The sequence below is a fragment of the Lepidochelys kempii genome, chromosome 14 (assembly GCF_965140285.1).
Source record: "Lepidochelys kempii isolate rLepKem1 chromosome 14, rLepKem1.hap1, whole genome shotgun sequence".
In the NCBI taxonomy this organism is placed as follows: Eukaryota; Metazoa; Chordata; order Testudines; family Cheloniidae; genus Lepidochelys; species Lepidochelys kempii.
The window spans coordinates 50,938,698-50,965,627 of record NC_136393.1 but is presented as its reverse complement, the minus strand read 5'-3'; the positions used below and the strand labels follow the sequence as shown (position 1 = coordinate 50,965,627).

Below are 26,930 nucleotides of genomic sequence, written 5' to 3'. Positions count from 1 at the left end.
CCTGTCCTGTTCTCTGGAGCCCTGTGGGGCAGGCTGTCGGCTCTGGGATGGGATTCGCTATGTGTCAGGGAGTCCCCGGGCGATGCTCTGGAACTGCTCCCCACAAAGCCAGACAGGACTCTGGGGAAGTCTCCTCTCTGGGAGCAGCCTGTCTGCAGGACACACAGCTCACCTGGCTTCCCCCTTCCTGGGTCTGACCTTGGAGCCTTCAGCATCCTCTGGCCCTCCGTGCGCTTCCCCCAGCGACTCCGCCCAAGCAGGGTCCTGGGGAAGCCAGAGGGTCCTGCCCCCCAACTCCGTAGTCAGACGTGACTCTCATCCAGCCGGGGAAACAGAGGTTTATTAGATGATAGGAACATGGTCAAACACAGAGCTTGTAGGTGCAGAGAACAGGACCCTTCAGCCGGGTCCATTCTGGGGGGCAGTGAGCCAGACAACCCCGTCTGCACTTCACTCCTTGTCCCCAGCCAGCCCCAAACTGAAACTCCCTCCAGCCCCCTCTCCTCTGGGCTTTGTTTCTTTCCTGGGCCAGGAGGGCACCTGATCTCTTTGTTCTCCAGCCCTTTAGCTCTCACCTCACAGGGGGGAAGGGCCCAGGCCATCAGTGGCCAGGAGACAGAGTGTCGGCCATTTATGTACCCTGGCCCTTTGCTCTGCAACAATTACACCCCCTAAAGACTTAAGAACTGCCTTGGTGAAACTGAGGCACCCCTACAGTATTCAGAGGAAACATTAAGAACAGTCCTGCTTCGTCACACTATGGGTCTGTGCCGGGGTGGGATGGGGCAGGGGGATCCCTTGGCCTGGGGTCCCTGGAGGGAGCAGCATTTGCTGACGCCGTGGGGACAGGGAGCGACCCGTGTCTGTCTCTGAGAGTGTCACGGGGGGGTGCTCCGTTCACCCCCATGGCAGCACCCTCTCCATAGAGTTCAGAGGGGCAGGGAGCAGGAACATGGGGTGTGGTGGGGGGAATCCAGCGGGGAAAGCGCAGGATGGCCCTGATTTCTTGGGACGTGCCTCACCCATGAGGGAGGGGACGTGTCCGACAGACCCCCCGCCCCCCCCACACACACCCAGAACCCGCCCCCAGGAAAGCCGGCCGCACAGGGTCCTGCTTGGGCAGGGATGTCTGTATCCGTGACCCGCAGCCTGTCCCTCCGTCTGCACCCCGAGCCTGAGCACCTCCAAACCCCCATCCTCAGCCAGGACCCCTCATTCCAAACCAGCCCCACTCCTCTGACTGAGCACCCCAGATGGACAGACAGCCCCCATGCTTGTCTCTAGCATGTGGGGGGTGGGGGGCTGGGAGCCAGGGCTCCTGGGTACTTTCCTAACACTGTGAGGGGAGTGGGGACTAGCGCAGGGGCTGGGAACCAGGACTCCTGGGTTCTATCACAGTTCTGTGGCTTCTGACAAGTCGCTTTCCCTCAGTGTCCCCCTCTGTACCATGGGGTGAGGACACCGACCGGGGCTGCATTTCACTCGTAGTTTATTCCTCTCCAGTGCAGGTGTGGGGCTGGGCCAGGCCCCCCGGATGCCGGGTGGTTTCGGGTGGAAAGTCCCTGGCACCGAAATAACGCCCGCCCATGGGACCCTGGTGTCTCACTGATGCACCAACAAGCAGGACGCTGGGCCGGGGTTAGCACCTCCGGGGCTCGGCCAGGGGCAGCGCGGCACCGACCGGGCATCACCGGGCGCCGGGCAGAGTCGGGGCGGGGAGCAGAGTGTGTTGGATGCTGCTGGGGCCCCGGGCTGGGGGCTCAGAACCATCCCTGGGGGCGGGGGGGAGTGAAACCAGGTGAGGGGGAAAGCAGATGTCAGTCTGTCTGTCTGTCCGCCCACAGGCTGCCGGGGTGTGAAACGACGTAGAGAGTTAACCCTTTCGGGGTCGCGGGGCCTGAGAAATGTCTCCACTGGGCTGTGGGCAATTGCACGGGGACTTTCCGCTGACACGGGATTGACGGCCCTGGACTGAAAGGCCCCATGTCCTGGCCCTGGCCCCCTGAGCCAGCCAGTCCCTCCCCCGCAATCCCGGCCCTTCAGCGCAGCCCTGTCCATTTGCCCTCCCTGACGGAGCCTGTGCAGGGAAAGCCCAGCGAGGCCGCGCTCGAGGGCTGGAGTCTGGAGGGGCCCGTACTCAGAGCTGGGCTGGAACCCAGGAGTCCTGGTGCCCAGGGCTGGGCTCTGTCTGGCCCATGGGGCTGCCGTAGCTGCACCATAGTTAGGTGTGACACAGACTTTGGTTAGCGCAGAGGCAGGATGGTGAATAGCCGGGGCGGGGGTGTGGCGGGGGGCAGGAGTAGGGCCGGGATGGTCCATGTGGGGCGCTGGAGAGAGAAGACTCCATGGCAGGGGGGTCTTGGCCAGCAGAAGGAGCAGCGGGCCAGGCTCTGAGTGACTTACACAGATTCATGCCCTGGCCCTGTGTCCCCTCCCGCGGGGACAGCCCATGGGAGCAGCTGACAGGGACGTCCCCACGGCCTCATCTCCCCGCTCTCCGGGACACTCCCCCACCAGGGTCCCAGAGCTCTTTGCACCCCGATAGCACTGGGGCCAATTTCCCCCACAGAAATGCAGCCACCGCTGGGGTGGGGCCTGGCAGCTGGGAAACAGCACCCAATGGGAGCGGCGGGGAAGGGCCAGGGGAGCATGAATGGCCATGGTGGGGCAGGGGCTGGGGTCTCCCCGGCAGCCCTGGGGCAGGGTAACAGCGACAGAGCAGGGCCGGGCTGGGGGGAGGGGGAATGTGAGCACATATCGCCCCAGAGATTGTGGGGTCCCGAATAGCTGGGACCCCACAAGCAACCCCCACAGCGGGATGTGGGACTCTCTGACTGGGATGGGGCTCCCGTGTCACTGGTGAGTCTCTGGCCCCCTGGGGGGATGGGGCTGTGACTCCCTGGGGGGTTTGGGCTCCTGGATAATAACTGCCCTGCCCCATAGCCCAGCTCAATGACAGCCCCCCCATCGCAGCCCGGCCCTGTCGCTGACCCCAGGCCGGGGTGTCCGTGCTCTTGGGGTGCCCCCCAGGCTCACCAGGGGGACGGGAGCATCCCCCCCTCTGCAGCTGCCTCTCCCCTGGGGAAGGAACCGGTCTGCACTGGGACTGGGAACCCACAGCCTCCCCCAGGGGTCACCCCCACCCGCAGAGCCCCCCTCTGGGGTCCTGCCCCCTCCCTCCCGTCAGATCCGGCCCTGCCCAGGGCCCTCCCCAGCACAACAACCCTGATCCCTCCAGCCGCTAAATGGCCCCATGGTGTGTCTGGGGAGTCCCCTCCCACAGGGCAGCTGCTCTGTGCCCTGCGTCCCGCTCCCCCCAGCCAGAGCCCAGCGGGCCCAGTGGCCCCAGCCCTGTCCCGGCTCCGGGGGAGCAGTGAGCACGGAGCCGGGGGGGCTGGGGATGGTTTATTAGGGTGCAGCAGTTCTAACAGCGCCCGGCCTCGGTCCGGCTTCCCCCCGGGCTGTGGAGCAGCGTCCCCCAAAGGTTCCCCGAGGGCCGCGGGGTCAGCGAGAGGGAACGTGGGGCTGGGCTGGGGCAGGGAAAGGGTTAACGCAGGAGGGGTCGCCCCAGGGCCCTGCGGGGACTGAGGGGCAGGGACGGGTCCCCAGGCGGGGGCAGCGCGGGCTGGAGCCGGGCAGAGCGCGGGGAGCAGACGGGGACGGGAAGGGACCGGCCCCAGGTTCTGCATTCTCCGGGCTGGGCGAGGGGCTGGGAGAGACGGACGGAAACTTCTGCCGGCTGGGGGATCCGACGCCCAGGATCTAACTCAGGAGCCCTGCAGGGAGAGGGGAGAGAAATCAGCCCCTGGCCGTGGGGCTAACGGGAGGGACGGGGGATTTTCTCTGCCAGGCCCCAGGGCGCCCCCAGGGACTCTGCCCGGCAGCCGCAGGGCTGGGCGATGCTCGGCAGGACCCAGGACCCTCTGCCCCCGGGAGCAGCTCGGGGATCGGCCTGAACGAGGACCGAGGGAGCCGCAGACTCCTCCTCTGCGGTGCCAGGGCCCCATTGCCCAGCTGCCCCGGGGCTGAGCCGGGCGGGTGTCATGGGCCGAGGGGCAGAAGCAGCCGCCCCACGGGTGTCCCAGGCAGCCCATGGTCAGTGTGCGGGGAGGTGGGTTTAACGGGGGGAGGGGAATTGAAATTACCTGCAGGTTGGGGAATGGGGCGCCCTGAAAAAGAAAGAGAGACATGGTCAAAGCTGTGGGCAGAGGGAGCCAGATCCTGGGGGTCAGAGCTCCAGCCCCCGCCCCATGGCATGGAACGCCCCTCACTAGGACCCCAGCCCCCGTCTAACCCCCAGACCTGGGGTTCCCCCCTAGCCTGTTATTACAGTATTGTAAATCCCTGCCCCAGGATCCCCGCCTTGGGGGAGGGGACGGGAAAGGCTCTCAGCCCCGGGGTACGGGCAGCTCCCTGCACTGCGAGGGGTTGGGGTCTCTGTCCCACCCCGGGGTCTCGGCCGGGAGAGGGGAGAATGGGAGCTCCCAGGCTGGCCCTGGGGCCCCCCACTGAGATCTCCCCATGGCCCCTGCTCTGTCCCTACCCTAAGGGTGGGTGTGGGGGGGAGATCTGACCCAGCCCCAGCCGACTAGAAGTTGGGAGGCCCCTGCCAGGCTCTGAGCAGCCCCTGCTGTGGGGTGGGAAGGAGCCTGCAGCCAGGCCCACATCCCCCCCACAGAGAAACCCTGGTGCCCCGACCCCGCCCGGAGCCATTCACCTTTCTTATTCTTCAGGTAGATGAGGAGTCCTGGCACCAGGAAGATCAGCCCCAGCACGAAGCCCCCGATGCCCGTCAGCATCTTGCTCCTGGCAGCATCAGACTGTGCCTCTGTGAGACAGGGAAAGGGGAACGGGCAGTCGGGTCAGAGCCAGAGGACTCCGGGCCAGGCTCCCGTCAGCACCAGGGACCAGCGCCAGCCGGGGCAGAGCCCGGGGCATAGCCCGCAGGTGCAGCTATGGGACATCAGGGCTCCTCCCGGTCTGTGATCATCAGAGATCGGTCTCCGGCTCTGCAGCGCGAGGTCTGACATCCTGCCCATTGTCAGCATGAACTAGTCGAGCCCTAGATACTCCTGTGAGCCACAGAACTGGACAACCCCTTTGTAAACCTTGCTCAGCTCTTGGGTCCGTTATATCCTGTGGCTGTTCGTTCCACAGGGGAACTTCACAGTGTGTGGAAAAAGTCCTTGCTTTTCCCAGGTGTGAATTTGCCCCCTCCGTCGAGCGTCCCCTTGTCCTTGTGCTGTGAGACAGGGAGAACAGGAGTTCCCAGCCCAGGTCAATAGATTTGGGTTAGCAGGGCTCAAACAAGTGCTCTAAAAATTGTGAGTAGGGTCGATGCTTTTGCTAAACACAACGTAAATGTAAAAATCTGGATGTAACTGTTAAAATTTTAGAAGAAAGTTTCCCCCCGCAAAAGCAGTGTCCTTTTCCAAATCAGGCCAAACCTTAAATTGCTAAAACCATTGACTCTCTTCCGCAACAAGAAATCATTTGTGTGTGTACTTCCATGTGCAATTCTCCCATTTGGCCAGGACAAAAACCAGATGGATCATGGCGTCTTCGTACGGATGATCAAAACTTAAATGAAGTCTCTCCAGCTGTTACAGCTGTTGTTTCCAAAATCCCTAATCTAATTAATCTGTAAATCCCAGAGCAAAATAAGTTTCTACCATTGGCACCTGTTGGGTTTGAATATAACTATAAGCTTTAGAGAATGAGTTCAGCACTTCTGGAAGAGTGCTCCCAGGGTGGACACGCATCGGTACTGGACCCCGAACCTAAATTCTCACGAGCGTTGACATGTAAGAAATACAGCAGCAAATGAATTCCATGCCACTGAGCAGTCAGCACACCCCCCCTCAACCCACGGCCGTAGCAACTAAACCAGCACCCTGGATTTCAACTCCGCCCAAGGAGTATAAAAAGCAGGAAGTGAAATTAAAGTTTCAAATAAAACCAAAGTTACCAATAAATACTTAAAAAGAAAAGGAGTACTTGTGGCACCTTAGAGACTAACCAATTTATTTGAGCATAAGCTTTCGTGAGCTACAGCTCACTTCATTGGATGTATACTGTGGAAATTATCGAAGAAAGTACCCACCTGCGGAAGTGAAGAAACAGATTGATAGAGCCAGAAGAGTACCCAGAAGTCACCTACTACAGAACAGGCCTAACAAAGAAAATAACAGAACGCCACTAGCCATCACCTTCAGCCCCCAACTAAAACCCCTCCAACGCATTATTAAGGATCTACAACCTATCCTGAAGGATGACCCAACACTCTCACAAATCTTGGGAGACAGGCCAGTCCTTGCCTACAGACAGCCCCCCAACCTGAAGCAAATACTCACCAGCAACCACGTACCACACAACAGAACCAGTAACCCAGGAACCTATCCTTGCAACAAAGCCCGTTGCCAACTGTGCCCACATATCTATTCAGGGGACACCATCACAGGGCCTAATAACATCAGCCACACTATCAGAGGCTCGTTCACCTGCACATCCACCAATGTGATCTATGCCATCATGTGCCAGCCATGCCCCTCTGCCATGTACATTGGCCAAACTGGACAGTCTCTACGTAAAAGAATAAATGGACACAAATCAGATGTCAAGAATTATAACATTCAAAAACCAGTCGGAGAACACTTCAATCTCTCTAGTGACGCGATTACAGACATGAAAGTTGCAATATTACAACAAAAAAACTTCAAATCCAGACTCCAGTGAGAGATTGCTGAATTGGAATTCATTTGCAAATTGGATACAATTAACTTAGGCTTGAATAGAGACTGGGAATGGCTAAGTCATTATGCAAGGTAACCTATTTCCCCTTGCTTTTTCCTACCCCCCCCCCCCGCCCCTCAGACGTTCTTGTTAAACCCTGGATTTGTGCTGGAAATGGCCCACCTTGATTATCATGCACATTGTAAGGAGAGTGATCACTTTAGATAAGCTATTACCAGCAGGAGAGTGGGGTGGGGGGAGGTATTTTTTCATGCTTTGTGTGTATAAAAAGATCTTCTTCACTTTCCACGGCATGCATCTGATGAAGTGAGCTGTAGCTCACGAAAGCTCATGCTCAAATAAACTGCTTAGTCTCTAAGGTGCCACAAGTCCTCCTGTTCTTTTTGCGAATACAGACTAACCCGGCTGCTACTCTGAAACCTGTCAATAAATACTTCCAAGTGCTCGGAGCAGGAAAATGGAGCGTCCTACGGAAAACCAGCAGGAACCACTCCCGTATATTGATGGTCAATCCAGGAGGGGGCAAGAGACTCTAACACCATCGAGGAGGAGGCGAGTAAGTCTGGAGGTGTAACTGGCACGTGGGACGTATGTTTAGGACTTGTATATGCGGTGACATGTATAACTTTGTTGGTAACCTTAATAAAACTGCTAAAAGACAGATGCTCTCGTATGCGTTGGGTGCCTACGGCTCCATGTGTTCCTATGGGCTCTAAATCCAGAAGAAACAGAGACAACGTTGTGGAACTTGAGACTGCAGCCCAGAGCTGAACCCACTGGAGTGCGATTCAGCGTAAACAGAACGAAAGGCTACGGCAGACAGTGCTTTGAAGTCTTGGCTTGGGCTGGTATTTGTGGGGGCTGGGTGACCCAGAGGCTCTTACCCCAGTTCACGGCGAGGGGGCCCCGCAGGCTGATGTGCTCCACCTGGCAGGTGTAGACGTCCCCGCGCCGGGGGCTCATCTCCAGCATCACCAGGATCTGGAAGGTCCAGTCTCCGTTCTGGAGCAGCTCCGTGGACACCACCCCGGCCGTCTGCTCCTGCCCGTTCTTCAGCCACTTGATCTCGATCCCCGAGGGGTAAAACCCCGTCACGGAGCAAACCAGCAGGTGGGAGTGGGGCCCAGACCCCGATGTCGTGGGGGAAACTTTCACCTTAGGCTGAACTGGGGGGAGAGAGAGAGAGCTGGGAAAGGGTCTGGAGATGGACGGGGGCTCAGAGAGAACAGGGGCCCCTCCAGGGAAATACTCCCCCCAACCCCCGCATGTGCCCAGCACCTGCCTAGGGCGATGCCCCCCAGGGTGTGTGGAGTCCAATCCCCCCAACCGCACACACGGTGCCGTTCCAGGACAGGGCATCCGACCCCCCCAAGACACCTGGCAGCTGCCCGGGGCAGGGCACCCGGGATGTGTAAGGTCCCGTTCCCCGGGACACACCCAGGACAGACGGGGCTCCCCATGGTGTGTGGGGTCTGATTGCCTGGCCACCCCGTTCCCCCCTCACTGCCCTGGGGTGGGGCTGGTTCTCTCCTGCCCCCCGTTGCCCTGGGCAGGCTCCGGCAGGAAGGGCCCGAGGGGAGTCGCGTCCCGTCACCCCCATGGGGACAGAGCCGGGGACGGTCTGACCCTCGGGGCCCCGGGAGACGGGGTCTCAGCCAGGGACCAGGGGCTGCGCTGACCCCTGCCAGTGGGGACCCCGAGGGGGGAGGGGCGGAGTTGGGGGGAGGGGAAAGTTCTGCCCCATCGCCCGGCCCCCCGAGCCCAGGAAGGGGGGTAGGAGCCGCAGCAGCCGCCTGCCCCGAGGAGGGTCTGGGGGGGCGCTGGGGGCTGAACCCCTCAGAGGGGCGGGGGGGGCTGGGAAGGGGGAGGGGTCACCGGCCCCCCAGAGACTGACCCGGGGTGGGGCTCTGCTCCCTGCCGACAGGGGGCGCCGCAGCCAGACCAGGGCGGGGCGGGGGGGGAAGGGGAGATTCCCCCCCCGTGACCCCGCCCCAGCGCCTGCTGCCCCCCCCCTCCCGCCGTGGCGCGAGACGTTCGGTCCCCCCCCCGGGGTGCAGGTGGCGGATCGCGCCCAGCGAGGGGAGGAGGGGGCGGGGCAGGGCGTGTCCTGCTGCGGCCCCGCCCCCGCGCTCCCTCTCCGGCCCCGCCCCCTCGGAGCCCCGCCCCCGCACTCACCTCTGCGGCCCCGCCCCCCTCGGAGCCCCGCCCCCGCACTCACCTCTGCGGCCCCGCCCCCTCGGGGCCCCGCCCCCGCACTCACCTCTGCGGCCCCGCCCCCCTCGGAGCCCCGCCCCCGCACTCACCTCTGCGGCCCCGCCCCCCTCGGAGCCCCGCCCCCGCACTCACCTCTCCGGCCCCGCCCCCCTCGGAGCCCCGCCCCCGCACTCACCTCTGCGGCCCCGCCCCCCTCGGAGCCCCGCCCCCGCACTCACCTCTGCGGCCCCGCCCCCCTCGGAGCCCCGCCCCCGCACTCACCTCTGCGGCCGACCATCCTCCCCGCCTGCGCCGTCTCGTAGTTGTGCCGGCAGAACCGGTCCACCTCCCCCCGGTAGTACGCCAGGGTCTCGGGCTGGCTGTTCCAAGCCTCGGCCTCGGGCCGGCCCAGCTCCGTGTCCGCCGTGTAGACCCCCAGCTCGCTGTCGAAGTGGACGTCCTGCCGCCGGTCGTAGATGTGCCGGTACAGGAACCGGACCCGCCCGGTGCCGTTGGCGTAGAGACAGTCCCACTTCTCCTGGTACAGGAAATGCTCTGGGGGGGGCGGGCCGGGCTCAGGCTCAGCGGGGGGGGGCGGGGACAGCCCGAGCCCCGGGACCCCCCCAGCCCCGCCCTGGATCCACTGGGCGCCGCGGGAGCCCGCAGGTCTGGGGGGGGGGGGTGACAGTGACGTGGGGAGACGCGGAGGGGGCGGGGGGACACTGAGCGGGGGGGACACGGGGGGAGGGGCGGGGCAGAAGGAACAGCAGAGAAACGGGGGTGGGGCACAGGCGGGGTGTGGGGAGACTGAGTCACGGGGGGCACAGCACAGATGGGGGGCGCAGGGGGGTGGGGAGCCAGGCCGGGGGCACTGACACGGGGGCTGGGGGCCGGTCGCTGTGGGGCAGGAGAAGGTCCCGGGTCTGGCTCTGGAGCAGCCTGTTAATGTGGATTGACTCCAGGTTCCCCGGAGGGGGGGGAAGGGTGTAAAAGGGAACGATTCTCTGCATTGAGTCTCACCCCCATGGGAGGGGCCTGGTTCCCCCCATGGCCCCTCCCCAGCCTGGGACCCCCCCAAACACCACACAGGGAGCCGGAGCTCATGGAGAAAAGACAGAGACCGACACACCCAGCATCAGCCCAGGACAGGGCTCCCCGGGTGTGTGGGGTCCAATCCCCCCCTCATACATCTGCTGTCTGCCTGGATGGGTCTCGCCAGGGCATATGGGGCTGATCCTCCCTGATACACCCAGCGCCTGCCCAGGCTCCCCGGGGTGAGCAGGGTCTGATTCCCCCAATGCACCCGTGACCAGGATGGGGCTCCCCAGGGCATGTGGGGTCTGAACCCCTTGATACACCCAGCGCCTGCCTGGCATGTGGCTCCCTGGGCATGTTTGTGGGGTCCGATCCAACCTCACAGATACACACAGCACCCACCCGGGCCATGATCCGCAGGGTGGGTGGGGTCCGATCCTCCCCCCCCCCCCCGATACACCCAGTGCCTGTCCAGGATGGAGCTTCCTGGGGCATGTGGGTCTGATCACCCCCCTCCCCCAGGATACACCCAGCGCCTGCCCAGGACGGGGCTCCCCGGGCACTGGGCAGTGCTTAAGTTGTGCCAGGGCAGAGCCCTGGCCCCTCTTTCATTACAGATTAAGCCCCCGGGGTGCTGGGGTCTCTGCTCACCTGGGGGCTCCGTGCAATGAGCCAGGTGGGTTCTCAGCACCGTCAGTGTCACGAGCAGAGCCCCAGCCCAGGGGCTCCCGGCCCCCAGGATCCGACCCGCCCCCATCGCGGCTCAGGAGGGAGAGATCTGGAAAGTCGTCGGGACCCCGCAGACTGAGACCTTCTCTGCCCAGCTCCAAGCACCAGACCCGGGACGCTGCCCACGGCCCCGGGGATTGGGCACCCCCAGCCCAGGGCCAGTCAGCATCAGGTCTGGGCAGCATCATCCGTTGCCAGGCAAAGCCGGCCCCAGCAGGTCTCGGTTCCATACTTCTCCCTCGTAGGGGGCAGAGCAGGGCCTGGGGTCGGGCTGCAGGACTCGCCCGGCGCCTGCCATGGCCCCGGGGCAGCTGGAGAGTGGGGCCAGCCCAGGGACCAGCCCTCACCAGAGCAGGGCCCCCAGCAACGGGCCTGGGACCCTCCGTCCCCTTCCCCTGGTGCCTCGACCCTCTGCTGCTGGCTGGGCAGGCTGGGTCTGTGGGGGGGGGTCTCTGGTTGTGGATAAATTTAGGCCCAGTGGAAGGTTCGGGGCTCGCCCCACAGGCAGAAGTTCTGAGCTTCCTCCTCCCCCACCTCCATGGGCCGTAGCTCTGCCCCCCTAGGCACCCCACCAGAGCAGGGGGCTCAGTCTCCATGGGTCAGGCACAGCTCAGCCTCCCAGCTGCTCCCACCATCGATCTCCCTAAGTGGCTTCTCTGGCCCCCCTGTTTCTGAGCCCCTCTCCACTGCATTTGCCCCCCGCTTCCGTGGGGCAGGGCCGGGCCATTATCCCCAATGCCCAGCTGGGGAGGGAGGCCCAGAGAAGTCACTGACTGGCCCAGGGTCACACACAGTCTGTGGCAGGGCCGGGAATGACCCCAGGGCTCCTGGGTCCCAGGCCAGCCCCTCTCGGCCCCTCCTGCCAGGGGCAGTGTGAACACCCAGCGCGTTAGCGGGGTGGGGGTGGGGGGACGGATGGCAGCGGGTTTGGGCAGGGGACACGGATTGACACACCCACACAGGGCCCAGGACAGACCCCGGGGGGAGGGGGTTTGGTCACTAACAGCAGGTCGGAGCCGGTGCCAGCAGAGGGGAAAGGCCCCATGTCCCCGTCCCCACCTCCTCAGCCAGTCCGTCCCCGTCCTGGGGCCTCATAGGTGATGGTCCCGTGTCCCAGTCTTCCATGGATGATGCCCCAAACCCCGTGTGTGGCCTGGTCTACACTTGTCCCAGCAGATCTCTGTGGCTCAGGGGTGTGACCCCCCAGTGGAGAGCTGGGCCGGCCAAGTCCCCCATCTGCGCCCAGCCGTGCTGCAGAGCAGGGTGCCGGGGGGGGCATGAGCGCCGTCTGGGGAGGTGCTGTCTTCACACCGGGAACAATCCCCCCGACGGCAGCGCATCCACACCTGGGACAATACCCCCCCCCCCCCAGCGGCGCTGTGTCCACACCTGGGACAACCCCCCACTGGAGGCGCCGTGTCCACGCCAGGAGCAGGCATCTGGCCAGGAATGTGCCGTGTGGTCAGCCCCAAATGCTTTAAAATCCTGCGACGATGTACGAATACCAGCTGTGGGGTTTATTTGCCTTCTGCTCTTTGAGCCCCTCGGGTGCCCGGGGGTCACAGTTTGAAGCTCTCCCCGCAGCCCCAAGGGCTGGACACTCACTTTGTCTCTAAGATCGAGGCTGGAATCGTCCCAGACCCACGTGACTCCAGGAGCTGGGGCTTTAGGAAAACACAAGAATTATCCTGAGACTCGTGACACTATCCTGAGAGCCGGGAACACTGAATTTCTCCGTCTCCTCTCGGCGAGGCTCAGCCCTGCTGCTCTGCCCGGTAACAGCCTGCTCGGCGCAGGGATTTCTGCCATTGGGTGCGGGACCCTGGGGCGGGCTCCCCTGGCCAATGCCGGGCGCTGCCCCCCAGCCCTGCCCCCCAGGGTGTGACACGTGCCCCCCCCGGCCCCCTAGCACTGCCGGCCCCACGCCCAGCCCAGTGTCCGGGGAGAGGAGATGGGCGCAGGACGGGGCGTCCCCATGGCCCAGCTGGCCCTGCTCACCCTGCTGGCCCTGCCGGGCGCCGGGGCGGTGACAGGTACGGGCGGGGCGGGGGCTGTGACGCCTGGGCCTGGGGGGGCAGCTTCACCCCCATAGCGCCCGGCTCCCACCCCCAGGGAGGGGACAATGGGGGGCTGAGGGGCATGGCGGGAGCTGCAGGGAGGAGGGTCTTGTCCCATAGGAGGGAGGGGGGGGGCTGATCTGGATGGGGTGGAGGGTGGTGGGTCTCACCCCTGTGTCAGGGAGGGGGGAGGGGAAGCCGGCACGGGGGCAGCAGAGGGATTGGGGGGAAGTCGCTGTGGTTTGGGTATGACACAGCCCTGCCCTAGGGGTGCAGCCCCCCAATCCACACAGGGGAGATGGGGGAACGTTCCCCAGAGGGTCACTCCAGGGCCAGACCCTGCTGAGCAGTGAGAGCGTCTGTGCAGAGCAGGGAGCCCCTGGCCCTGCTCCCTGGCCTGTCCCCATTGTCTGGACTGGCCTGGCCTGTCCCCAGGACTCAGACCCACGGGGGCTCTGTGGGGCACTGTCTCTCCTTGGCTAGTGGTGGCGGGTTCCCTGCTTTGCGATGGCTGGGTGAGATCCTGCCGGGCGAGCTGGGATCCCTAGGACAGTGGCTCTCAAACTTTTGTATGGGTGGCCCCTTTCACACGGCAAGCTTCTGAGTGCGACCCCCCTTATAGATTAAAAACGCTTGTTTAGATATTTAACATCATTATAAATGCTAGAGGCAAAGTGGAGTTTGGGGTGGAGGTTGAGAGTTTGTGACCCCCCATGTAATAAGCTCGTGACACCCTGAGGAGTCCCGACCCCCAGTTTGAGAACCCCTGCCCTGGGATGTGGGTGCTGAAGTCCCTTGGGCCCTGGGGAATCCCAGCCTCAGCCCTGAGCCAGCTTTAATGTCTCTGGCTGGGGAGTTCCCAGGCTCCTGGTGACCAGCCCCGGGGGGGGGGGGGTGAGTGTCGGGGACCAGGGATTGAAATCGCCCCGAGAACCAGGTCATGGCTATGGCGGGACACAGAACAAGCCCCATGGACAGCCAGGAGAATGAAATGTCCTGCAACCGCAGCCCCAGCCCCCAACGCCCCCAGGAGCCGGTTTGGGCTGGGTCCCGTCCCCACTTGCCAGCTGAGCCGGGTTTGGTCTGGTCACTGCTTGGCTGGGAGATGTGAATGGAAACTAGGGAACTGAGCTGGGGTCAGTAGGGGGGTGTCACGGAGTCCCCGGGCGATGCTCTGGAACTGCTCCCTGCGAAGCCAGTCAGGACTCTGGGGAAGTCTCCTCTCTGGGAGCAGCCTGTCTGCAGGACGCACAGCTCCCCCGGCTTCCACCTTCCTGGGTCTGACCTCGGAGCATTCAGCCTCCTCTGCCCCTCCGTGCGCTTCCCACAGCCAGTCCGCCCAGGCGGGGTCCTGGGGAAGCCAGAGGGTCCTGCCCCCCAACTCCGCAGTGAGACGTGACTCTCAGCCAGCCAGTAACACAGAAGGTTTATTAGACGACAGGAACATGGTCTAACACAGAGACACCATCAGTGGCCAGGAAACAGGGTGTCGGCCATTCTCTGTGTCCAGACCCCTGCACACACCTGCCCTCTAGGGCTCTGCAATGATCATACCCCCTTATCCCACTGTGAGGATGTGAGGCAGCAGGGAGGGGGGAGTGTTGACCTGGGAATGTGCCCTGGGGAGGGGAGACCTGAGAGCCTGTCACCTGAGGGGGGGGGAGGTAACACCTCTGCCCAGGAATGTGGACGGGGAGTGCAGCAGGGAACCTGCTGGGGGGGTTTAGTTTCAGTTTGGGGCTGGGTGGAGGAACACAGGGAACCCCAGGGCTGGGGTCTAAGCTCCCTGCTCCCCCAGAAGGACTTGACTGAGGGGTCCTGGGTGTTCCTGTTGTCCAATAAACCTTCTGTTTTACTGGCTGGCTGAGAGTCTCAGTGGATCCCAGGAAGAGGGGTGCAGGGCCTGGACTCCCGCACACTCCGTGACACCCACCCCCTAGCTACTTAAGAACTGCCTAGGGGAAACTGAGGCACCCCCACCCTATTCCGAGGAAACATTAAGAACAGTCCCACTTCATCACAGGGGGTCTCTGCTCTCTCAGTCTTTGCACCGGGGCAGCCCTAGGGGGCTTGTGCTGGGGGAACTGGGGCAGGGGCGCTCTCCCCTCGCAGTCAGTGCTGGCCCCATTGCCCCCAGCGATGCTGGGGGGCGCCGTGCTCCACGCACCTGCCCCCCCCCCGACACCGGGGAGCGTTTGTGCGAATGTCACAGCCCGGGAGCTGGGGGGCTGCGCTGTTGGGGGAAGCGCTGAGACCCCCTCCCCCGGGTGGGGGATCAGCCCCCCAGGTGGCCGGTGCTGACGCCCGTCTCCCCGCAGCGGAGAACATGCTCTCCCAGGTGGCCTTCTACCAGCGCACAGACCCGGCCCAGCGTGAGGCCGGGGAGTTCATGTTCGAGTTCGACCAGGACGAGATCTTCCACGTGGACCTGGAGAGGAAGGAGACCGTCTGGTGCCTGCCCGACTTCGGCAAGTTCACCAGCTTCGAGGCGCAGGGCGCCCTGGGCAACATCGCCGTGCTGAAGAAGAACATGGAGATCATGATCCAGAGGTCGAACCGCACGCGGGCCCAGAACGGTAACGGGGGGGCACCTTCCCCACCAGGGGCCTGAGCCCTCCCACCACCTTCCCTGCCAGGGGCCTGGCCCCTTCCCTGCTGTCACGGAGTCCCTGGGCGATGCTCTGGAACTGCTCCCCATGAAGCCAGTCAGGACTCTGGGGCAGTCGCCTTTCTGTGAGCAGCCTGTCTGCAGGACACACAGCTTCCACCTTCCTTGGTCTGACCTCGGAGCATTCAGCATCCTGTGCCCCTCCGTACGCTTCCCCCCAGCGAGTCCGCTCAGGCGAGGTCCTGGGGAAGCCAGAGGGTCCTGCACCCCAACTTCGCAGTCAGACGGGACTCTCAGCCAGCCAGTAAAACAGAAGGTTTATTAGACGACAGGAACATGGTCTAAAACAGAGCTTGCAGGTGCAGAGAACGGGACCCCTCAGCTGGGTCCATTTTGGGGGGCAGTGAGCCAGACAACCACGTCTGCACTTCACTCCATGTCCCAGTCAGCCCCAAACTGAAAACCCCCTCCAGCCCCTCCTCCTCTGGGCTTTGTTCCTTTCCCAGGCCAGGTGGTCACCTGATTCCTTTGTTCTCCAACCCTTCAGCTCTCACCTTGCAGGGGCAGAAGGGCCCAGGCCATCAGTTGCCAGGAAACAGGGTGTCGGCCATTCTCTGTGTCCAGACTCCTGCACACACATGCCCTCTAGGGCTCTGCAATGATCATACACCCTTACCCCACCCCCTAGATACTTAAGAACTGCCTAGGGGAAACTGAGGCACCCCCACACTATTCAGAGGAAACATTAAGAACAGTCCCACTTCATCACACCCGCTTCCCCGGATCCTTCTCCCCACCTTCCTGAGCAGAGACCCCTCCCATCTCTCCCCTACCTTCCCCTCCTCGCACACCCACCCGGGCCTGATACCAGACTCCACCAGAGATTGAGAGTCTCCTCCCAGCTCCCCCCACAGCCCCTGGAGGGCTCCAGGGAGCCAGTCAGCTGGGCCAGGGCTGTGCAGGGCAGGGGCCCCGGGCAGTTCACACCCTCCAGGCTGGTGGCCCAGGGCATCTCTTTGCCAAGGGCTGTTCCTTGCCCGTGCCCAGCCCCAGGCCCTGCCCCTGAGGGATTCTCTCGCCGGCCCCTGGTGCCCCATGAGCCGTCAGGGCAGGGAGCTGGGACGGCCCCGGTGATGCCCCCACAGTCCTGGGGAAAGACCCCTGAGCTGGAGCGTGAGCACCAGGGACTGGCTGGCTCAGGGGGGCAGGGAATGGGGCACGGGGCCTTTCCCCTCTAGGGGGTTGTCAAGGTTCCTCCCCCACTCTGAACTCTAGGGTACAGATGTGGGGACCTGCATGAAAACCTCCTAAGCTTATTTTTACCAGCTTAGGTTAAAACTTGTCCAAGGTACAAATTAATTTTACCCTTTGCCCTTGGAATTTCCATTGCCACCACCAAACTTTAACTGGGTTTACTGGGAAACGTAGTTTGGACACGTCTTTCCCCCCAAAATCCTCCCAACCCTTGCACCCCACTTCCTGGGGAAGGTTTGGTAAAAATCCTCACCAATTTGCATAGGTGTCCACAGACCCAAACCCTTGGATCTTAAAACAATGAAAAAACATTCAGTTTTCTTACAAGAAGACTTTTAATAGAAGTAAAGGAATCACCTCTGTAAAATCAGGATGGTAGATACCTTACAGGGTAACTAGATTCAAAACATAGAGAATCCCTCTAGGCAAAACCTTAAGTTACAAAAAAGACACACAGACAGGGATAGTCATTCTATTCAGCACAGTTCTTTTCTCAGCCATTTAAAGAAATCATAATCTAACACATACCTAGCTAGAAGAAAAGGAGGACTTGTGGCACCTTAGAGACTAACCAATTTATTTGAGCATGAGCTTTCGTGAGCTACAGCTCACTTCCTCGGATGCATAACAGCTCACTTCCTCAGATGCATCGGGTGCATCCGATGAAGTGAGCTGTAGCTCACGAAAGCTCATGCTCAAATAAATTGGTTAGTCTCTCAGGTGCCACAAGTCCTCCTTTTCTTTTTGCGAATACAGACGGACCCGGCTGTTACTCTGATACCTAGCTAGATTACTTACTAAAAGTTCTAAGACTCCATTCCTGTTCTGTCCCTGGCACAAGCAGCAGACAGACAGACAGAGACCCTTTGTTTCTCTCCCTCCTCCCAGCTTTTGAAAGTATCTTGTCTCCTCATTGGTCATTTTGGTCAGGTGCCAGCGAGGTTACCTTTAGCTTCTTAACCCTTTACAGGTGAGAGGATTTTTCCTCTGGCCAGGAGGGATTTTAAAAGGGGTTTACCCTTCCCTTGATATTTATGACAGGGGTGCTGGCTCCAATCTGGTCCCAGGGCTGGGACTGGCTGGCTCAGGGGCAGGCAATGGGACCCACTCACCCCTGTCTCCCCAGTGCCCCCTGAGGTGACCGTGTTCCCCGAAGACCCCGTGGAGCTGGGCGAGCCCAACTTCCTGATCTGCTTCGTGGACAAGTTCTCCCCACCCGTGCTCAGCATGACGTGGCTGAAGAACGGGCAGGAGGTGAAGGGGGGCGTCTATGAGACCGACTTCTACCCCCGCCAGGACAACTCCTTCCGCAAGTTCTCCTACCTGCCCTTCCTCCCCAGCCAGGGCGACTTCTACGACTGCCGGGTGGAGCACTGGGGGCTGCCCGAGCCCTTCACGAAGCACTGGGGTAAGGCTGGGATGCCCGGGAACCCCGTGGGCCCAGGGCTGGGAGCCAGGATGCCTGGGTTCTGTCCTGGCTCTGGGAGGGGAGTGGGGGCTAGTGGGTCAGAGCAGGGGGGCTGGGAGCCAGGACACCTGGTTCTATCCCAGCTCTGGGAGGGAAGGTTGGGAACAGCCCCCCTCACTCCGTGCCCTGTCCCTCTCCTCCTCTCTCCAGAAGTCCAGGTGCCCACCCCCGTCCCCGAGACCACCGAGACCCTGATGTGCGCCCTGGGCCTGGCCGTGGGCATCATCGGCATCATCGTGGGCACCATCCTCATCATCAAGGGCATGAAGATGAACGCCGCCCGCAACCCGCGGGGCCCCTTGTGAGTAGCCGCTGCCCGGGGAGGGCACCCGCTGCACCCGCAGCCCCTGGGCCCACACAGCACTCCCCGGGGAGACCCCCACCTGTTGTGTGTCCCCCAGCCAACCACAGCCCCATAGCCCATCCAGCACCCACTGGGGAGACTCCCCGCACCCGCTGTGCTCCTCCCAGCCAGCACCCCCTGTGTCACAGGGAAACTCCCAGGCAGTGCTGGGAAGTGGCCCCGATCCCTGCCAGCTTCGTGTTGGGGCCCAGAGCTCCTGGTAACTGACCCTCTTTGCCTTTCAGATAAACGCGGGGAGGAGCCGGGCCCCTGAATCCCCCAGGTGCCTTCGTGAGACCCACTCGTACTGCCCCCCCGCTACCCGCAGGGTCCCTGCTCCGTGCCCGTTGGTGCCAGCTGCTGTACCCCGACCCCGTAACCGGGACAAGCCAACCCGCTAGAGACTCACCGGGGAGCCGGCCCCTCGGACTTCCCTCACCCACCCCGCTGCTGGGCTTGGGAGGGGGCACCTATCCAGGGAGAGGGCTGCTGCCCCATGGGGCTGGGAATGGGGATCGCCCCTCGTCAGGGGCAGCAGGGCCCACGGGGCTGATCCAAACCCCATTGCCATCGTGGGGAAGGTTTCTCTTGACTCCAGTGGGAGCTGGATTGGGCCCCGAGCCCGGCCCCTGTTGGCCAGAGGCTGCTGTCAGTCAGCCCAGGTAAAGCCCCTCCAGCCATTACCCAGAAGGCTTTGGGCCAGATTCGGCCATTCCCGGTCAATGGGGTCCCTGTGGGATGGGATCAGGCCCATGGCTGGGGGTGGGGCAGCCCCAGCGCCCGGCTAAAGGCCCCATGGCACCCGTGTGCGGCTCCCCCGGGTCCAAGGGCCCAGCGCGGGGTCGGTGTGGGAAGGGCTCAGTCCCTGTATAGTCCCCGCCCCGTGTGTGTCCACAGCCCGGCCGCCCCCGATCTCGCCCTGCAGCTTTGCGAACAGCCATAAAATGGGTTTTGGGGACGTTTTTTATCATGATTTTAAATCTGGTCAGTCTGGGCCATGTCCGCGGCAGCCTGTGTTAGCCCAGCCCAGCCGCAGTTGGTCCAGGGGCCCCGGGTTATAGCGGGAGTTAAGGGCGTTCAGTAGAAGGGCTAAGGAAGGGGCCAGGACTCCTGGGTTCTGTCCCGGCTGTGGGCGGGGAGTGGGGGCTAGTGGGGGAGAACTGGGAGTCAGGATTCGGGGGGTCGATTCCCGTTGCTGACACGGACTTGCTGCGAGTTGTGATGCACCCTATGCCTGTTTCCCCTTGTGTGATATATGGCCAGTCTCCTCCTGCCGTGGTGGTGGGGGCTCTGGGGCTGAGGGATGGTCCCTGAAGAGCTTTGAGATCGTCCCATGGCCGGGAGCCCTGCAGAAGGGCAGGACTCATGGGCCAGGGTCCCCCGGGACTGAACCCCGCAGGGCGAGCGGCTGCAGAGAGATGCTGGCCTGTCTGGGTGCTGCGGTGAACCGTCCCCCAGGCTGGGGTCACTGTGACGCGAAAGGCAGATCCCCCCCACCCCAAACACGGCACTGAGCCCCCAACCCAGTGCTTCCTTGCACCCCTTCACTGGCACCTGCTGGGAGACCCCTGTGATGGTTCCCCCCCGCCCCATGGTGCCACTTGGAAGTAGGGCACCACTGAGCCCACCTGACTCACCAGCGAGGGCTCCCTTTACACCGTACTGCTCTGCAGCCTGCCAAGCCCCCCCGGCTTCAGCCTGCACGTTACCAGCACACACACAGGTAGGGACACCCCCAGCTGCAGCTTCACACAGATGCTGAGATCAGCTCTGCATGGGAAGGCTCAGCTAAGGAACTGCCCGGTACTCAAGTGCACACCCCCCTCTAGAGGATAAACCCCAAATTATACCGTCTTGCACTGCACAGAGATGGGTACAGCATAAGCTCATGAAATTCACCCCCTCCCTCAGTGTGGAGAGGAATATGCACAGCCTTCTGCCCCCGGTTATGATTTTCACACCCTGGGTTTAGAGAAAACAAAAACAAGTTTACCAAACTTAACCCCCTCCGCCTGTGATTTATTTCTAATAGATGCTTGGGATTGCTCAAACTGGTCAGCTAGAGTAGCCAGTTCATCGACAGTTTTCACCTTTTTATCCCATAAACGCTGTTTTACATCGTCATTACACACACTCAGGAAATGCTCCTGAGCAACATGATCAGCCATTTCTGCAGCGCTTCTAACACCTTTTCCCCCTTGCCCATCACATCTCTCATCTGCTTCCACAGGCCACATTACTCATTCCAGCCCCTCTCTTTAGGCTTCTGAATTTTACTCAATCTGCTTCAAGTGTGAAAGTGTTTTAAAACCATTTCCTTGAATTTACCATAATCTGCAGCATCACCAATAGGCATCTTACTGAATCTGTCCAGAGCTTTCCCAGACAACTTTGCAACCAACATGGGCATCTTTTGGTCTTCAGGAATCTCATGGAGCACATACAGCCTCTCAAGGTGATGAAATATTCAGCAATGTCCCCTGTCTCGCTGTATGCAGGACACAACCGCTCCCATTGGTGGCTTTTTGGAGCGGTGGGACCCCGTGGTGTCTCTGTGGGGCGCTGGTTCCGCCCCTCTATCAAGTCCAGTTCATGCTTCCTCTCTCTTTCCTTCTGCTCCATGGCGAGCTTCTGGGCCTCGATTTCCTTATCAGCCTCTATCGGTCTCAGTTCCAGGGCGTTCTGGTGCGCAGCCTCTTGTCCGGCATCTCTGCTTCTGTGGTTCTTTGCTCTGCTGCTTCTCCTGCATTGATCTCCAGCTGCTTTAATTCCATTTGCCTTTTGCTCCCTCCGTCTCTCCCCTCCCCACTACCCGCCTATCCCTCCCCCTTGGCTGTCCCCCACCATCCCTCGCTCAGCGCGTCGTCCCCCTGCCTGGCTTGGTTACTTACCCTGCTGCCTGCCCCCTTCCCCACCACCCCCCCGCCCTCCCCACTCCCTGCCCCCACCCTCACGGGGCGGCCATGTGTCCGTGGGAAACACCTTGAGCTCTGTGGACCAGTGACATTTTCCCACGGGGCGGCTCCACGCCCACGGCGCTGACCCGGCTTCCAGCCCATGGGGAACCAAGGCCGGGAACCGCGGCCAGTGGGAGCTGCGGGGGGCGGGGCCAGAGCTGCCGGGCCCCGCCCCTGGAGTCGGGCACGGTGGGGGGGGAGCCGCAGGCAGCCCCTCAGCCCGCGGAGCAGCAGGTGTCGGTCACTGTCAGACAGACACAGACGGGGTGGGGGTTGGGACAGACAGATGGAGGCCGGGGGAGCAGCGATGGGCACCCTGGGGTTGGCATTAAATACCGACTACAGAGGGGGCTTCCTGGGGGGGGCTATAGCAACTCCCCCCACCACAGAGCAGATCTGGGCTGCAGCTAGCTCCATCCATCACTCCGCCCCGCCCCACAGAGACCCACACAACCCTCCGCCCCCCCCGAGAAACCCCCACCGACCCCTGTGCCCCCGTCACTCCTCTCCAGAGAGCCCCCCCTTTGTGCCTCCAGAGACAGCTCCCCTCCCGCCTGCTCCCTACCATCTCACTGTCACGGACTCACAGATCGTGCCCATTCTTGGCCCCGTGCGGTCCGTGGGGGGTGCCCCATTCAGTGAGACAGCCCTTCTCCCGGGGGTCCACTCTCTCTCGGGGTTAAGCCCCTCCATCTTCTGGAGCTGCACCGCTCTGAGCCTCAGCACCCCTGTCTCTGCCGTGGGCCCCCTCAGGGAGTCCCCTCGCTCTGGACCCCCGGGGCCTCCACCCCCCGAAGGGGATGATGCCCCACTGTTCTCTAGACCGGAGTGACTCTCCGCCAGCGTAAAACAGGAGGGTTTATTGACTGTCTGAACCCAGCACAGGACACTCTCAGGGCCTCAGGCCTGGCCTCCCTCAGCCCAGCACATCCCAGTCTCCCCTGCATCCAGGGGGGACCTGCCTGCTCCCTTTCTTCAGCTCCGAGCCCCCCTGCTTCCCAGCTGGGCATCTGATCTCACCGGCCCCAAGCCCCTCCCCCCGTCCATTGTCTCCTCTCCAGGTAAACAGAGTCACCTGGGCCCCCTCTCCTCTCTTCGCAGCCCATTGTCGTCCCGCTGGCCAGACCCGGCTGGGCCTCCTGAGCTGGGCCTCCGGGTCACCAGTCAACGATCACCAGTCGCTGGGGTCTCCATTCTCCACGCCAGTGGTTGGGGTCCCAAGTTCCCTCCCTGGTCCTCTGTAACAACAAACTCCCTCTCCCATCACCTCCTTAAACCCGTAGCACCGAGGGAAACTGAGTCCCACCCCCTCTGCATGCAACCCATTGACAAAACCAAGAAAATCCCCCACAGGAAACAAGGAAAAACAGGAAACTCCCCCACTTCGTCACACTCCCCCTTTGCCTTCCCCCTCCCCGCCAGCCCATTGGCCCCCATGCCCAGTGGGAGCTGCCCCTGAGGCAGGGCGCCTGCTTGCAGACTCAGATCTGCCTGGTGCCTGCACAGCGCGGGGAGGGGGAGCCACAGGTGAGCAAGCCCCAGTCGTCAGCATCATCACAGCCACAGCCATTCTCTGTTTGGGGATTTCATTTCCCCGGGGCGAGGAAATCTAGCTGCTCTTCCCTTCCAGACAGCTGGTGGCTTTTCCCGTAAGAAACCGCACACCTGCTTTGCAAAGACGTCCATGCATCCCTGTTCACTTGCCAAGTGTCTTTTCCGGTTGTTCATTTATTTTGTTAACTCAGTTTCAGAGGCAGTTTTAAAAGTCCCTTGAATTGTAGCTGGTTTTTGCCGTTGGTCCAAAGGCACGTGGAAGAGGTGCAGACTTTTATTTCTGTGGGCGAACCCACCCGACGCGGAAATGTGAGTGTCGGAGCTAGGAAAGCTCTGCAAGGGTAAGGGACCCTTCAGGACATTGTCCTCAAGTCATTCCTTCTTCTGGGCATCCCACTCTATTGTTCCCTCCTGCAGTGACAGTGATCAGTGTCTCCACCCACGGGGGAGATGGTTTGTTTTTTCTAAAAGCAGTTAGTTTATTTATTTTATTTTAAGAATTTAGAGGCAACACCCAAGTCAAGGAAAATAACCAGTGACTTCCATGTAGCATTTCACATTGCTGGCTTTCTTCTCCTCAGAGGAACACGTGCTTCACATTTCCACCAGACTGAGTCCTTCTATTGTCCCATTGCTGGTCTCCTTTGCCGTTTGTCTTTCAATAGCAGTTCCAGGGTTGTCATAGTCTTTTACTCTAGCTTCTCAATGGGATATTAAGTCCTGTAGCCTACTGATAACATCCTCTTTTTGCTCCACCATCTGCATTAGCTCTTGAATCCGGTTATTCACTGTCGTCATTTTCTCAGTAGCTTCTTCAAGTTGTCGGGCAGATTCACTTTATTTAATCACCTGCATTTCAAGCTCGTCAGTTCTCCATGTCAGCTCTTCTTTGGTTTTAGTTAGTTCAACGGTAACTTTCCCCAGTTTTTCTTCAAGCCAAGCAGTCGCTTCCTGTGGGTCTTCTCGGGATCCAATATACCTGCAACCTCCTTCTGCCTGCTTCTTAATATCAGTGACATCATCTTGCAGAGAATCAATAATACCCTCAAGAGCAGTACACTTTTCGGGATCTCCATTCTCGCCTCCTTCCAGCATTCCAGCTCTTTCATTACAGTGGGAATTCTTCATCTCCTGTTCTTCATCCAGGTTTTTGGCACATTCATTTACCAAATCCTTGTAGATTTCCAAGCGTTGTTCAGAATCTTCTTCCAGCAACTCTGGATCCTGAGAAAGGCATTGCTTGAAAACTGTTTCCCGTTGAGCAAAATACGGAGTAAATTCTTGTGTGCCTTCTTCATGAATTTTTAATTCCAAGATTAATTTATCTTTGCTTTCATTGATCAGCTTGCTTTCCAAGTCTTCTATTAGAGTTAGTAGTCTCAGATACTCTTCTTTTCCAAGAATTACTTTCTTTTCCTCCTCCTCATTTGCCATCTCTTTTGCCAGATCATGCTCTTCATGTGTGTCATTGTTATCCACAGTTAAATGCTCATCGTCTTCTATCACATCTTCCAGGCTCCTGTCCCAAAGTACAGGGGCTCTTTTTCTTGCTGCCTGCATTTTCCTGTCAGCGTTATTTAGGAGAGACGCGTCTCTTGCAGACTTCTGGACAACTGGCCGCTCTTGGGGAGCGTTAGAAGAGTCTTGAACACAAATTTTTGGGGCAACTGCTGAGAGCTTGAGCACATTGAGCGTTTGTCGCACGCAGCAGCACACTGGCTGATGTTTACCATCCTATAAAGCTTTCCTCTTCCCCTGAAAAAGCCTTGAAGGAAGCGAGTGTCCCGAAATGGTACGTGCAGCAGCAGCTTTGGCTGTTGACTGTTCTTGAGTGCATGGAGGCATTTGCCTAGAATCAGTAGAGAAGTGTGAATATTTCCACTCTCTTTCAATCTATCACCCTCATTGCGCGTCTTGAAACGTCTTTCTGAGCCAGCCAGACCACAGAGCGCCACTTCACTGACTCGGGTTACAGCAGGAGCTTCACGATCTTCCGTCTTTAGCCTTTGAAGAGTGGATACGCTGCGACTTCTACGGGAGTGAGGATCCCGCTTGCTGCAAGCAACACTCTGGTGCTTCAGCCCGAGCTGCAGAAGTTGAAAAGCTGCTTTTGAATCCGAAAACTGAATCCACGGCAGATCTTTCACATCAGAGCAGCCTCTGATGTCTTGGGCAAGACACGGCACCCTTCTTTTCTGGTCATTTGACCCTGGGAGCGACACGTGGTAAACGCACTTGTTGTCAAGCTCACAAAAGGACACCCAGACAGAAGACGTCCTGTCACTTGCCACGCTCGCCCACGGTCGGTGGTTCAGGGTCTTTTCTGGGTTCTTCCAAGTCTGCAGATGATTCGGAAGTTTTGCTGTGAGTGTTGGTGCTGTTTTGCGAGTCTACCTCTTTCGCTGGGTGAAGGATTGAATATTTCACAGCAATGTCTTCTCTCACTCGGTCGTTAGTCGGCCTTATATCATCTCTACGGCCAAGGGGTGTGAAATCCATCTCTGGACACACTTTGCCATCTCCCACAGGGGTCAACCCTGCAGCCACTCTGCCTCTAGGCTTGTTCTCTGTCCGCGCCCCCTACCAGCCCCTCTGGCCTCCCCGGGATCCCCCCTCCCGTTACTCCCGGTGGGTCTCTCTTCTTTCGCCAGAGCTTCGCGTGAAGGAAAGTCTGTCATGGCAGCTTCTTCGCTCTGTCATGTATTTAATTGTGATGTATTTATTAAGCGTTAATTAATGTACTGGGGAGTCCCCCTTCGGCCCAGCACCAGACACCATGTTCTACCCTCTGGGCCCGAGGGGAAACGCCCGGCCAGGTCCGTGTCCGGCAGCGGGAGGAGCTGGAAGGAGATCCCAGGGGCTGAGAACGGTGGGGGAGGGGGACACAGGCAGGTCACTAAGGGGCTAGAGGCCCCGATCCTGCAAACGTGCCGAGCTACAAGCTGGTGAGCGACCCCCTGGATTATGTGAGAAGCCGCGTGTGCTGACGTGCTCTGCTGGTTTCGGGTCAAACTGAGCCCCCGCACCCAATGCTGCGTTTCCCCCCCACACCCACTCCAGCAAGGTCCCCCCAGCTGGGCCCCGGCGGCCCCATCGCCATAGGGCTTAGAGCTCCCCCAGCTCTCCAGTGCTCCCCTGTCCCAGAGTTGGGGGGCGCAGGGGGCTCCCTGGAGGAGAGAATCATAGAATCATAGAATATCAGGGTTGGAAGGGACCCCAGAAGGTCATCTAGTCCAACCCCCTGCTCCAAGCAGGACCAATTCCCAGTTAAATCATCCCAGCCAGGGCTTTGTCAAGCCTGACCTTAAAAACCTCTAAGGAAGGAGATTCTACCACCTCCCTAGGTAACGCATTCCAGTGTTTCACCACCCTCTTAGTGAAAAAGTTTTTCCTAATATCCAACCTAAACCTCCCCCACTGCAACTTGAGACCATTACTCCTCGTTCTGTCATCTGCTACCACTGAGAACAGTCTAGAGCCATCCTCTTTGGAACCCCCTTTCAGGAAGTTGAAAGCAGCTATCAAATCCCCCCTCATTCTTCTCTTCTGCAGGCTAAACAATCCCAGCTCCCTCAGCCTCTCCTCATAACTCATGTGTTCCAGTCCCCTAATCATTTTTGTTGCCCTTCGCTGGACTCTCTCCAATTTATCCACATCCTTCTTGAAGTGTGGGGCCCAAAACTGGACACAGTACTCCAGATGAGGCCTCACCAATGTCGAATAGAGGGGAACGATCACGTCCCTCGATCTGCTCGCTATGCCCCTACTTATACATCCCAAAATGCCATTGGCCTTCTTGGCAACAAGGGTACACTGCTGACTCATATCCAGCTTCTCGTCCACTGTCACCCCTAGGTCCTTTTCCGCAGAACTGCTGCCTAGCCATTCGGTCCCTAGTCTGTAGCTGTGCATTGGGTTCTTCCGTCCTAAGTGCAGGACCCTGCACTTATCCTTATTGAACCTCATCAGATTCCTTTTG

The 26,930-nt window shown here is 60.4% G+C and overlaps 2 protein-coding genes and 1 pseudogene across 3 annotated transcripts; 1 reads left to right on the top strand and 2 right to left on the bottom strand.

Annotated features, from left to right (window-relative positions):
- Nucleotides 1–318: 318 nt before the first annotated feature.
- On the bottom strand, nucleotides 319–10,831 carry LOC144929388 (H-2 class II histocompatibility antigen, E-S beta chain-like). The gene is made up of 6 exons (XM_078848744.1): nucleotides 10,633–10,831; nucleotides 9,229–9,501; nucleotides 7,638–7,919; nucleotides 4,718–4,828; nucleotides 4,146–4,169; nucleotides 319–3,776 (listed from the first exon to the last, which is right to left on the bottom strand). The coding sequence occupies exons 1-6, from the start codon at nucleotides 10,736–10,738 to the stop codon at nucleotides 3,763–3,765; spliced, it is 810 nt and encodes a 269-aa protein (XP_078704870.1). The 5' UTR covers nucleotides 10,739–10,831; the 3' UTR covers nucleotides 319–3,762.
- Nucleotides 10,832–12,607: 1,776 nt separating this feature from the next.
- LOC144929398 (HLA class II histocompatibility antigen, DR alpha chain-like) lies at nucleotides 12,608–19,543 on the top strand. 2 transcript variants are annotated; one of them, XM_078848758.1, is made up of 5 exons: nucleotides 12,608–12,743; nucleotides 15,086–15,343; nucleotides 17,756–18,037; nucleotides 18,248–18,398; nucleotides 18,686–19,543. In XM_078848758.1, exons 1-5 carry the CDS (start codon nucleotides 12,662–12,664, stop codon nucleotides 18,687–18,689), a joined length of 777 nt encoding a protein of 258 aa, XP_078704884.1. In that variant the 5' UTR covers nucleotides 12,608–12,661; the 3' UTR covers nucleotides 18,690–19,543. The 2 variants fall into 2 exon arrangements, with proteins under 2 accessions (XP_078704884.1, XP_078704885.1); XM_078848759.1 differs by lacking the exon at nucleotides 18,686–19,543 and having other exon boundaries at nucleotides 18,248–18,402.
- A 4,245-nt stretch (nucleotides 19,544–23,788) lies between these two features.
- Nucleotides 23,789–25,450, bottom strand: LOC144929282 (kinesin-like protein KIF20B pseudogene; annotated as a pseudogene).
- Nucleotides 25,451–26,930: the final 1,480 nt, after the last annotated feature.

What these genes read in the sequence shown, in the direction of transcription:
- LOC144929388 (XM_078848744.1), bottom strand. Translation starts at nt 10,738, where the DNA reads ATGGGGGCGGGTCGGATCCTGGGGGCCGGGAGCCCCTGGGCTGGGGCT. An exon ending in GAGGATGGTCGGCCGCAGAG is followed by an intron (nt 7,920 to 9,228) that starts GTGAGTGCGGGG and finishes CTCTCCCCCCAG; the next exon opens with TTCAGCCTAAGGTGAAAGTT. An exon ending in CTACCTGAAGAATAAGAAAG is followed by an intron (nt 4,170 to 4,717) that starts GTGAATGGCTCC and finishes TTTCTTTTTCAG; the next exon opens with GGCGCCCCATTCCCCAACCT.
- LOC144929398 (XM_078848758.1), top strand. Translation starts at nt 12,662, where the DNA reads ATGGGCGCAGGACGGGGCGTCCCCATGGCCCAGCTGGCCCTGCTCACC. An exon ending in GGGCGCCGGGGCGGTGACAG is followed by an intron (nt 12,744 to 15,085) that starts GTACGGGCGGGG and finishes GTCTCCCCGCAG; the next exon opens with CGGAGAACATGCTCTCCCAG. An exon ending in CCGCACGCGGGCCCAGAACG is followed by an intron (nt 15,344 to 17,755) that starts GTAACGGGGGGG and finishes CTGTCTCCCCAG; the next exon opens with TGCCCCCTGAGGTGACCGTG.